The 12,242-nt window shown below is 36.5% G+C and overlaps 1 protein-coding gene across 1 annotated transcript; it reads right to left on the reverse strand.

Annotated features, from left to right (window-relative positions):
• Positions 1 to 11,450: 11,450 nt before the first annotated feature.
• LOC114727556 (receptor-like protein 9DC3) lies at positions 11,451 to 12,242 on the reverse strand. The gene has a single exon (XM_028914257.1). It carries the CDS (start codon positions 12,240 to 12,242, stop codon positions 11,451 to 11,453), a length of 792 nt encoding a protein of 263 aa, XP_028770090.1.

Here is a 12,242-nt window from a genome sequence, read left to right on the forward strand (position 1 = left end):
GCTAAGGCTAGTGGTTCAATGCCTTCCAACACGGTGATAAATCCTAAATCTTTGAATGCAATTACATTGAGAAGCGGTAAGGAAATTGGTGCTAAGACAGTGCAATTCAAAGATGATGAAGAGGGTGAAGAACCGGTTGATGAAGAGATAGAAGTTGAGTCTCCTCCTTCTAAAACCACTCAAGACATTCCCAAGGCCACTCAAGAGACCTCCATTCAATCCAAAGAGCCAATAGAGAAAGGATCATCTTCCAAAGGTGATGAGGTAAATATTTCTGACTTGCCTTTTCCTCATTCATATCTCATGAGTAAGAAAGTTGTTGAAAAGAAAGATAATGATGAGCTTTTTGAAATGTTTAGCAAACTTGAGGTTAATGTGCCATTACTTGATTTGATTAAGAAGATGCCTAAGTGTGCTAAGTTTCTAAAAGATCTATGTACAAACAAGAGGAAGTATAGGCATAGTGAGAGAATCCAACTGGGGTCTAGTGTTAGTGCTATCTTCAAGCCACAGCTGCCTATTAAGTGTAAAGACCCGGGTTCCTACACTATTCCCTGTACCATAGGCAAAACAAACATTTCACATGCCTTACTAGACTTAGGTGCAGCCATAAATGTTATGCCTACCTCTATCTATGAGAGTTTGGGTATTCATGCCTTGAAAGACACCAGTGTTGTGCTAGGTCTAGCTGATAGGACTGTGAGACATCCTAAGGGCTTTCTTGAGGACGTTCTTGTGCAAGTGAAGGGTCTTGTGTTCCCAGCTGACTTTTATGTGCTAGATATGACTGATGAGATTAAAGCCGATAGCACTTTGATTCTAGGAAGACCTTTTCTTAGAACAGCCCAAACCATAATTAATGTGAAAGACGGGGTCATTACCATGGGCTTTGGGGACCAACAGATTACCTTCAACATTTCTGATGCTATGAGTCAAGGTTATGCAGATTGCTCTTACTTGGGTGTTAATTTGATTGATTGTGCTGTTAATGATGTTGATGATTTGCATGAATCTGAGATGCATGAACATGACTGGTATGGTGAGATTGTTGAGCATGATGATGCATTTACTTGTTTATCTACACCTCATTCTTCTTCTTTTTGCTCATGTTATGGTGACGTGGTGTGTGTTAACTGTTTAGAAGTTGATCACCTCCTTTCCATCTCTCATGATTTTGATGCATCATCTTGTCTTAACTGTGATTCTGCCTTGAACATTACACTTGATGATAGCCTTGAGAAAGGCGAGTGTTGATTCTGCAGGTACTGATGATAAAGGAGCTGTTACACAAGCTACACCGGTAGCTTCTCCTTTGAGTGGTGCTGGAACATTAGAAGAGGCTAGCAACAAGCTTGCTACTGACTTAGTCACTTCTAATCCCACTCTTCTTGTGATTTACTTGATGTTTCTGTTGATAAAATTGATACCGATCCTTCTTTTTGTAGGTCATCCAAGAATGGCACTGAGTTGGGAAGTGGAGGACATACACATCATGATGAGCTTATATCTCCTTCCCCAAGCCATATGGACATGCCACTTGCATTGAATGCACTTGACATAAAAGAATTAGTTCCTTCTGTTGTGCAACCTCCTGATTTAGAACTGAAACCCCTCCCCTCTAATTTGAAATATGTCTTTCTTGCTGCTGATTCTAAATTGCCTGTTATTATTTCCAGTTCTTTGAGTAGTTCTGAAGAAGAAAGATTGATTTCTGTGTTGAAGAGTCATAAAGGGGCTATAGGATGGTCTTTAGGGGATATTCCAGGGATTAATCCCTCAGTTTGCACACACAGGATCCTTTTGAATGAAGGGTCCAAGCCAGTTAGGCAACCACAGAGGAGACTGAATCCTCTCATTCTGGATGTGGTTAAGAAGGAAGTCTCAAAGTTGTTGAGTGCTGGGATCATCTATCCCATATCAGACAGTGAGTGGGTAAGTCCGGTACAAGTAGTACCAAAGAAGAGCGGTATCACAGTAGTGAGAAATGAAAATGATGAACTGATTCCAACTAGGGTTCAAAATGCTTGGAGAGTGTGTATAGACTATAGGAAGTTGAATGATGCTACGAGAAAGGACCACTTTCCATTACCTTTTATAGATCAGATGTTGGAAAGAATTTCAGGAAAGTCTCACTATTGTTTTCTTGACGGTTTTTCTGGCTATTTTCAGGTACCTATCGCTCCTGAAGATCAGGACAAGACTACCTTCACATGCCCTTTTGGTACCTTTGCTTATCGAAGGATGCCATTTGGGTTGTGTAACGCTCCAGGCACCTTTCAAAGGTGCATGATGGCGATATTTAGTGATCTTCTAGAGCAAAACATGGAAGTTTTTATGGATGACTTCACTGTTTACGGTGAGAGTTTTGATGAGTGCTTGAATAGCCTAGAGCAGGCTCTTGAGAGGTGTATTGATAAGAAATTGGTTTTAAACTTTGAAAAGTGTCATTTCATGGTTGATAAGGGATAGTCTTAGGTCACCTCATCTCCCAAAAGGGGATTGAGGTTGATAGGGCCAAAATTGAAGTTATTTCATCCCTTCCTTATCCTACTTGTTTAAAGGATTTGAGGTCTTTCTTAGGGCATGCAGGTTTCTATCGGCGCTTTATTAAGGATTTTAGTAAAGTTGCTCTGCCTCTTTCTACCTTATTGAAAAAGGATACTGAATTTAAATTTGATGATAAGTGTAGACATGCTTTTGACACTTTGAAATCTATGCTTGTTTCACCTCCTATTCTCACTGCACCTAACTGGAATTTACATTTTGAGTTATCTTGTGATGCTTCTAACTTTGCAGTAGGTGCCATGCTTGGACAGAAGGAGGAGAAACAGTCTAGAGTCATCGCATATGCCTCCAAGACGCTTGATTCCGCTCAAGTGAATTATACCACTACGGAGAAGGAACTGTTTGCTATTATTTTTGCTTTGGATAAGTTTAGACAGTATCTTATAAACTCTCGAGTGGTTGTCTTTACAGATCATGCAGCGGTTCGATACCTATTTAAGAAGCCTCAGTCTAAACCTAGACTGCTGAGATGGGCTTTGCTGCTACAGGAGTTTGATATCGAGATTAGAGATCGAGCTGGAGCGGAGAATCATGTAGCTGACCACCTTAGTCGGTTACCTGAAGGCACACAGGGAGTTGACTCTTCTGATCTTGTTATTGACTCATTTCCTGATTCTGCACTTTTTGCCTTGGCTGTTCATGAGCCTTGGTACTCTAATATAGTTAATTATCTTGTCACTGACCTTATACCTCTTTCTATGTCTAAATTTCAGATTGATAAGCTGAAGAGGGAGGCAAGATACTATATCTGGGATGCTCCAATCCTGTGGAAGCAATGCAGTGACCAGATCATCAGACGCTGTGTTCCAAATAATGAGATCCACTCTATCCTTACCTTTGCACATTCTTTATCTTGTGGGGGGCATTTTAGTGCTAATAGAACTGCTAGGAGGGTTTTAGAGTGTGGTTTTTATTGGCCTTCTCTATTTAAGGATGCTTATTCTTTCTGCAAGTCTTGTGATAAGTGTCAGAGGTTTGGGAGTTTGGGTAGGAAGCATGAGATGCCTCTAAGACCTATGCATTTTTGTGAAATCTTTGATGTGTGGGGCATGGATTTTATGGGTCCCTTCCCTTCGTCTTTTGGGTTTTCATACATATTACTTGCAGTAGATTATGTGTCTCGATGGGTAGAGGCAGTGCCAACTAGGAAAGATGATGCTTCTACTGTTGCCAAGTTTTTACGTTCTCATATCTTTTGCAGGTATGGCATTCCAAGAGCAATCATCAGTGACCAAGGAACACACTTCTGCAACAGGACCATCAAGTCTCTATTGGCTAAACATGGAGTCAATCACAAGCTGGCCACTCCTTATCACCCTCAGACGAATGGGTTAGCTGAAGTCTCTAACCGGGAAGTGAAACGAATACTTGAGAAGATCGTGAAACCATCCCGTAAGGACTGGAGTGAAAGGCTTGAGGAAGCTCTTTGGGCTTACAGGACTGCCTACAAGACCCCTATAGGCATGTCCCCCTTCCGGTTGCTCTATGGCAAGGCTTGCCATCTACCTATGGAGATCGAGCACAAATCTTATTGGGCAATCAAGGCATGTGATGCAGATCTCGAATCTTCACTTATCAATCGGAAGATGCAACTCCAGGAACTTGAAGAAATGAGACTTGAATCCTACGACAATGCCAGAATCTACAAAGACAAGCTGAAAATGATTCATGACAAACAGATTCTGAGGAAGCAGTTTCATGAAGGTGACAAGGTTCTAAAGTTTAAAGCCCGGTTGAAGCTGATGCCCGGGAAGTTTGTCACCAAGTGGGAAGGTCCGTTTAGAGTTACTAAAGTATATCCCTTTGGCACGGTAGAGCTCGTAGATGAGGAGACCGGTATAACTTCACAAGTCAACGGCCATCTACTGAAGCACTACCATGAGAATCACAGACCTCCCTGATCACCCGGTTGTTCCCTTCCACCCTACTCTTTTACTTTCTGTTGTATTGCTGGTGATATCTGTTTGCTGAGATAGTTAGGAGTAAGTGTGGGGGAGGGAACTTTTCCAGTAGTTGTAGTTGTAGCTGTTTATTTCTGTTTAGTAGTTGTTTGTTTTGTTTCCTCTTGATTCTGCCATCTCTTCTGATCACTTGATTTATACTTGTCTATTTTCATTTCACATTATCTTAACATTGAGGACAATGTATTGATCAAGTGTGGGGGAGGGATTGTTGTTGAGTTGTTGAGCTTTCTTTTGAAAAAAAAAAATTGCCTTTGGATTTGCTCCTGTTTCCTAAGTATTGCTGCTATAATTGCTCTCTTCTCTGCCTTATTGGTTGATTTCTGAATTGCATCGCATGATTTGAGAGTGATTCTTGCTTGGGAATTTTGCTGCTAGTTTCTATGTCCTCCTGTTTTCATTCGCCTCAGTGTTCTGCACTGCTGTATGGGCGAGTTGCTGTTTTCTCTGTTGCTGACTTGACTTTTGTAATCCTTGGGCATCTCTTTTAAAATCTTTTGCACAATGCTTGTGAATATTGCACGGCTGAGTTTGATTGCATTTGATTTGAGTGATTTCTGTTCTTAGTTGATTAGCATAGTAGAATACTTTTGGTGCAGTGTTATTAACCTTGTTTCATAGCTTGATTCTTAAGGAGAAAACATCTTGGAGAAAGCCTTGATGGAAGGATTTTTGAGCCATGTATTCTTTCTCATCTTGTGTGATTTTCACCTAGTTTTGGTTAACCTCTAGAACTTGTCTAGATTCTTTTTCAAAGCTGCATTAATACCTAGGTTTGTGAAGATGATAGGGGCATTCATTTCTAAACCTTTACCCAAACACAAACCACTTCATTTAACCTTTGTTCACCCCTTTGAGCCTTCACTTTCATTCCATTCATTGCTTTTTAAGCAAGTGTTTTGCATGAGTTATCTTTTTTTCATTTTGAAAAGTACATCATTAATGTCTATATCTTTGCCTTCTTGGGTTTGGATGCCAAAAAAAAAAAAAAAGAAAAAAAAAGAAGAAAAAGAAATAGAAAAAGGCAAGAGAGAAGAAAATGTTTAGAAAAAGCCAAAGAAAGAAAGTTAAAAAAAAAAAGAGAGAGAAAATAAGTTGCAACAAAAGAATAAATTTGAAATAAGGCATTCCATGGTGGTTTGAAGAGCAAGGATTTCTGTCTCAAAAGGTTAAAATCTGCACATTGGTGTTGTTTCATGATTGTACTTTAGCTCACTTTGAGTTGATACTTTATTACTCATGCATTTCACTTGTTAGTCCATTCATTCATTTGGCCTTATTTTCAACATTACAACCCTTCAAGTCCCCTTGATCATGAGTCTAAGGTATGTTAGTGGTGGAGATATTAGAATCTCTACAAGCTTATGGTAGGTGCTAATCTAGGTGGATTGAGTGAAATTTTTCCCATTTGAGAGATGAGTGAAACACTTGTACCCTATGTGAGCTCTATTATGTTTCTCTTCTTTTATCCTGCTATGTTTCTTGTGTTAATTTCTTTGCACTGAAGTATTCTATGATTGTTGATTAATTAGAATAAAGGTTGCTTGAGTTAATTGCACATTCATGCTTAGTTAGTTTTATGTTTGCTTGCATTGAGTCTCTCTATTGAATTCTTCTTTAATGAAGTTTTGCCCAGGAGTGCAAAAGGCTAAGTGTGGGGGAGTTGACAAACTCAATTATTTTTATATATTTTGATATCTTTTATATGAGTTTTGTCAACTTAATTAGTCCCTTTTGCCTTAATTGATTGATTAATTGATTTAATATGTTTTATTTTGAATTATTATTTTATAGGGGCAAAATTGTCATATTTTGGTTTAATTGTGACTAATTGATTTTTGAGGACAATTAATGCTACCTTATCTTTGAATTTTGCTTGCAGGTTTTTGGAAGATTTTGAAAATAAAAAAAATAAAAAAAAAAAAAAAAAAGAAAAGAAAAAAAAAATAAATTAAAAAAAAAAAATAATAAAATAATAAAAGGGGGAGCAAAACGCTGCGTTTTGCTCCACCCCTAATATATATTATTATCATCTTCAACTAAAGTGGGGGAGACGCAAGCGAACTGGAGGCGGCGAAGCTGACCAGCGAAAAAACAGAAGACGCCGAACGGAAATAAGAACACACACACGAGCTGAGCGACGACCTGGAAAAGAACAGAGGAGACACACACACGAGCACGCCGAACGGAGCTGAATACACGGACGCTGAAGGCGAGCTGGGCGCAGCTGGAGAAAGGACCAGAGAACACGCAGACGCAGACCAGCGAAACAGAGACGTGAACCATTCAGCGTGAACAGTGTTCTTCCATGGAATCCTGTAGCAAAATACTGATTGCAGCAATTTGATGGCAAACCGTGGCTAATTCCTAATTCTCTAATTCAACAATAATGGCAGGAGCTTGGATCATCAAAGGGGAGTTTTAGTTGCTTTAATTTCCTACTCAATAATTGTTTAACAATTCCTAGGTCTTAGGATAGTTTTTCTATTGTTGGGATAATTGTATTGCTTAATCTGATTATATTTGGGGATTATTGTGACTGATTATTGCTTAGTATTTGACATTGGGCTGTTTATAGTTTTGATCTCAATTATAATGTTGTGGTTATGACATTTGTATTGATTTTGGAATTAATATATTGTGATTTTCTAAGGTGGCTTAGAATTTTGGATCATATAGTCTCTTGCTAGCTTTAATTCTGTTATTTTGGATTTAAGAGTTCTAATTAAGCATTGGTTTTTAGCATCCTTAATCCCATTTTACTATTCTGGTTGCAGTTAGTAAGTTGGGATTTTAGGAAAATATTTTGTGGCAACTCGAGGTGGCTCGGTTGTTGGATCAAAAGCTTAATTATAATTCTTAATTCATTGTTTTTAACTCCCACATCTTTTAGAGTGATGATTGCCTGCGTTGTTGAATTGGAGGATTGATTTTTATCAGTGTTATCTGTGTCTCATTTTCATTTCTTTAATCTCCATTCATTTTAATCACTTTTATATAAAAACAAAAAAAAGTATTTTAATTTCAATTTGATTCGTAGTATTTAATTAACAGCTTTTCAAAATCAAAAATCTCTTTTTATAGTTTAGGTTACTTGCATTCATTTACTAGGGTTTAATTTCGTTTTCGGCTCCTCAAAGTGAAACGACCCGAGTTGTGCACTATATTGCATTAATTCGGTTAATTTTTGGAGTAACCCCAAAGCGACAATTAAGGGAAGTTCAACTTCAACCTCTAACAACTATATAACATTAACTTTAACACTATTTAGTTATAATTTAGTTAGTTATAGTTAGAAGTTATATTATCCGATAAAGTTAGTTGTTAACAGACACTGCTAAGGTTGTTAACAGTTCTCCTTAGGTTATTAATACTTACTATTGAGGTTGTAAATAGATTTTCGCATTAAAATGTTGCTATAATTCTATTGGGCTTAGTTAAAATTCTTAATGATATCAAAAAGCTTCCCATTTTAGTGTTAAAGTTGTTGTATTATACTATTTGGTTATAATTTACTCTTATGCGGAGATTATATAATTCTATAAAGTAAGTTGTTAACGGATACTGCTTAGGTTGTTAATGCCTTCTCATTCAGTTGTTAATAGTCACTGTTGAGGTTATAAATGGATCTTCGCATTAAAATATTACTATAATCTTATTGGATCTAGTTAAAATTCTTAATGATATCAAAAAGCTTACCATTTTAGTGTTAAAGTTGTTGTATTATACTATTTGGTTATAATTTACTCTTATGTGGAGATTATATGATTCTATAAAGTAAGTTGTTAACGGATACTGCTAGGGTTATTAACGCCCTCTCATTGGGTTGTTAATAGTCGCTGCTGAGGTTGTAAATCGTAATGACAGAGTAAATGTAAATCTGGAATATGAGGGGCAGTAATGTCATTTTACAAATCGAAAATATTACTCTGAGGTCCCTTGGGACCGGTCAGTGATTTTGACATTTCGTGGGACCTCAGAGTAATAAATTGCCTTCTGTGGGACCTGTACGTAATTTTCCCAAAGATTATTCTACTGGGCTGAAACACATGAACTATAATATTGGGTCACGCCGATACTTGTTTTGGGTCTTATCTAAGATGCATTTATATTGGGCATGAAACTAGACAAAATGTATACTACCTTGTACCAGAAAAAAAAAATATCCTGCTTGTGCTATCAGAGTTGGTATATCATAAGAAATTAGTTCCCTATAATGTGATAAATCAATATTTAAATTTTTACTAGAAGAGGTGTGTATATTTAGTATCTAAAAGTGTTTCGAATATGATTGTTTCTAGTAAAAAAATACGTGTGCAAAAAAAAACACTATGCTAGTATTAATTTTGGAGATTAATGAAAAATTCAGTATTATTGGCAAAAGCAAAATAAACTCGTTTCCATTGTGAGATAGGAAGTCATGTGAACTTCGTTTTTGTTTTCTTTTATGAAAAAAAATATATTCTGAATTATCTTGATGATCAATGAGGGAGAGGAAGGAAAATTTTAATGAGCTCTATATAAAAAATAAAAAAAGTGGGGTTTTAAAATTTTAATAAAGAGAAGAAGTAATATAAAAGAATAATAAAAATTAATTAAAAGTTTGTAACCCTATTTTTCCAATTTTTTAAGTTAAGCTCATTAAAATTTTTCTTTTCCTCTCCTCCGCTCATCTTTCCTCGCACCAAACAGACCCTAGATTAGTCTCCCCACCTCACTATCATATTTATTTTCTTAAAAAAAAAATAAAGGTATTTATCTCAACATTATGAGATTACGATCTAATAATCAATATTCCTCCGGTTCTAAATATAAAACCCTTATACATATTAGTATAAGAGTGTTATATTTAGGACCGAAAGCATATTTCTTAGTTGAGGCTCTATTGAGGGATCACAGTCTATTGTTCTAAGGCTTAAAAAAATTATGTATTTTCTTCGCATACGCCCACACATCATAGTTTAAGCACAGGCCAATCCCATCAAATTTTCTAACCCTCTCATAACGTCATTTCGAACTCAAAAAGTTATTCGCAAATAAACATTCACTTCAAAGTCTTTTTAACATAAAAGACATGGTAATGCATTTTCACTGGTTTGAATTTTTTTCTTCTTCTGCTAATCCTTTTATTGTCTTGTTGTTTTGTTGACAAGCTTTTTGATACGTCTTTATTAGTTTGGTTTTTCTTCTCCTCTCCCTCTCATGATCTTGTTTTAATTTGCCTTTTTTTTTCACGGATGAAACTAAAATTAATATATTTTGAAATTTTTTAGGATTTGTTTATGATGTGTTCTCGCCCAACATGAATAAAGAAATAGGTATATTTTATCATTTTTTTACTAAGAAAAACAATTATTGAATTTAAACTTATGATAAGATAAACAAATAGAAAAAAGATGGGGAACTTAATCTTTTGGTCCAGCAACTTTTAACTAGATTATGACTCAGTCCCTCAACTTCTAACTCAGTTGAAATTCAATCCCTAATTTTTTCCTATTTAATAAATTAATCCATGTCATATACAAACACCTTGAATCATTACCTCATCACCCTATACGTGTTGACATGACTTCTAAATAAGCTAAGCATTCATTAGTCGTGACCCTCCCCTGTTTCCTACTCCTCATTTTCTTTCTTTTTCTCAGAGTCAAATGTATTATTTACAGTATATATGCAGTGAAAAATTACACACCCGCCCAAATATATCAAAATTAAAATGTGGATGGGGGAGTTGTTATTAAATTTATGAATGGAGAGGCTATACAGATAGTAGATGCAGTAGGTTTAACATGACATGGAGAAAGATTTACAATAAGATATTATTATTCTTCACAATATCTAAGTATCACGCCAAGAACCAATATAATAACGATGAAAATCAGGGGAAAAGCGAAGCTGAAGCTCATGGAATGGAACTGAAGGAACAAGCTAAGCTGTGCTAATGCAATTCCATCTTTTTATTGGTGAGGACCGAAAGAAGAAAAGAAAAATCTGTTCCTTCAATTCAAGCGCAACTCCCCCCACTTTGATTTTGATTGATTTGTGTGGGTGTGTGTGTAATTTTACACTGCATATATACTGTAAATTACACCTTGGCCTCATGAATGATTCGCAAAAGAAGGAAAATGATAACGAAACAAGGGAGGGTCGCGGCTTATGAATGCATAGCTTATTTGGAAGACATGTCAGCACGTATAGGGTAATTGGGTGATGATTCAAGGTAAGTTGTATATGATATGGATTAATTTATTAAATAAGAAAAAAATCAGGGATTGAGTTTCAACCTAGTTAGAAGTTGAGGGACCGAGTCATACCAAGTCAAACTTGAGAGACTGAGTCATAACTAAGTTAAAAGTTGAGGGACCAAAAGATTAATTTTCCCAAAAAAGATTAATGTGATCTCCCAAAATTAAATATGCTAAAATATTAAGAAAAAAGCAAAATAACTCAAGAAGGAAATATTTCAGTAAAAAAAAAAACAAAAGCAAGAAAGAAAGAGGGAATCTGACATAACTACTATGTACGGTTTCAAACCCTTCTCTTCCTCCTCTTTGGCGGATCATTCACTAGACTTACAACCCATTGAGGTTTGCCTGTGAACATCATAACCTGAAACAACATTGCTCCAAATGCTGCTCCACATACATATCCCAACACCACAGGTTTCCATCCAAATTCAAATCCATCTCCAGAACTTGGAAGTGGTTCTTGTCTTTCCTCATGGGCATTGCATGGAATCATGAGTTGAAAACCATGCAAGTCTTTGTTTCCTTTAAAAGAGTCACTTGAGAAAGTCTCAAATTGTTGGCCCCTAGCAATGCAACCTTCAAGTTGATTCTTTGAAAGGTTCAAAACTTTGAGAAAATTGAGATTAGTCAACTCAGTTGGAATTCTCCCAGTAAAGTTATTTGATCACAAATCCAATCATTCCAACTTCCTCAAATTTCCTATTGAGATAGGAATTGCACCGTTGAGCCCATTATGTGAGAAACTGAGCCCCTTCAACATGTGAAACTCTCCAATAACTTGAGGAATCTCTCCCTCAAACATGTTATCGGATAAACCAATGCTTGTAAAAACAGTCAATATCTTTTGTAGATGAATTTCAGATCCTTTCAAGGTCACCCCAATGGAGTCCTCATAAAAGCCACCACCATAGCTAGATTTTAAGTACTGCAAGCGAGTTTTTCCATCCAATCTTCTCATAGCTTTGAAAGATTTGAAGAATGATGCACGTAAAGAACCTTTCAAATTGTTGCCGGACAGGTCAAGTACTCTTAACATATGAAAGACATGGCTTCTACATGGGATAAAACGGTGCAATTTATTCCCTCTAAGAACAAGTACCTGCAATTCTTCAAGAGCATCTAGCCAATGGGGATATACATCTTCTATGTTGTTGTTGCCAAGATCCAAGACTCTTAGCCTTATGCAATTGACCAAAGATCGAGGCAATGACCCTTCTAGAAAGTCGCCATTCAGATTTAGGGTTCTTAAATTGTTCCCCACTTCAAATGATTCAAGTACAATGCCAGAGAAACTATTACTTTGTATATCCAGCACAAAAAGAGTAAGGTTAGAGCTGACAATACAGTGTGGAATGGTGCCGGTGAAGTTATTGTGGGACAAGTTAAGAATATCAAGTGTGCTAGCATTGCAAATAGAAGGAAGGAGCTCTCCTCGAATGGAGTTGGAACTTAAGTTAAGAACACGCAT

The sequence above is a fragment of the Neltuma alba genome, unplaced genomic scaffold (assembly GCF_004799145.2).
Source record: "Neltuma alba isolate B1F8T4 unplaced genomic scaffold, ASM479914v2 tig00012485_pilon, whole genome shotgun sequence".
Lineage (NCBI taxonomy): Eukaryota > Viridiplantae > Streptophyta > Magnoliopsida > Fabales > Fabaceae > Neltuma > Neltuma alba.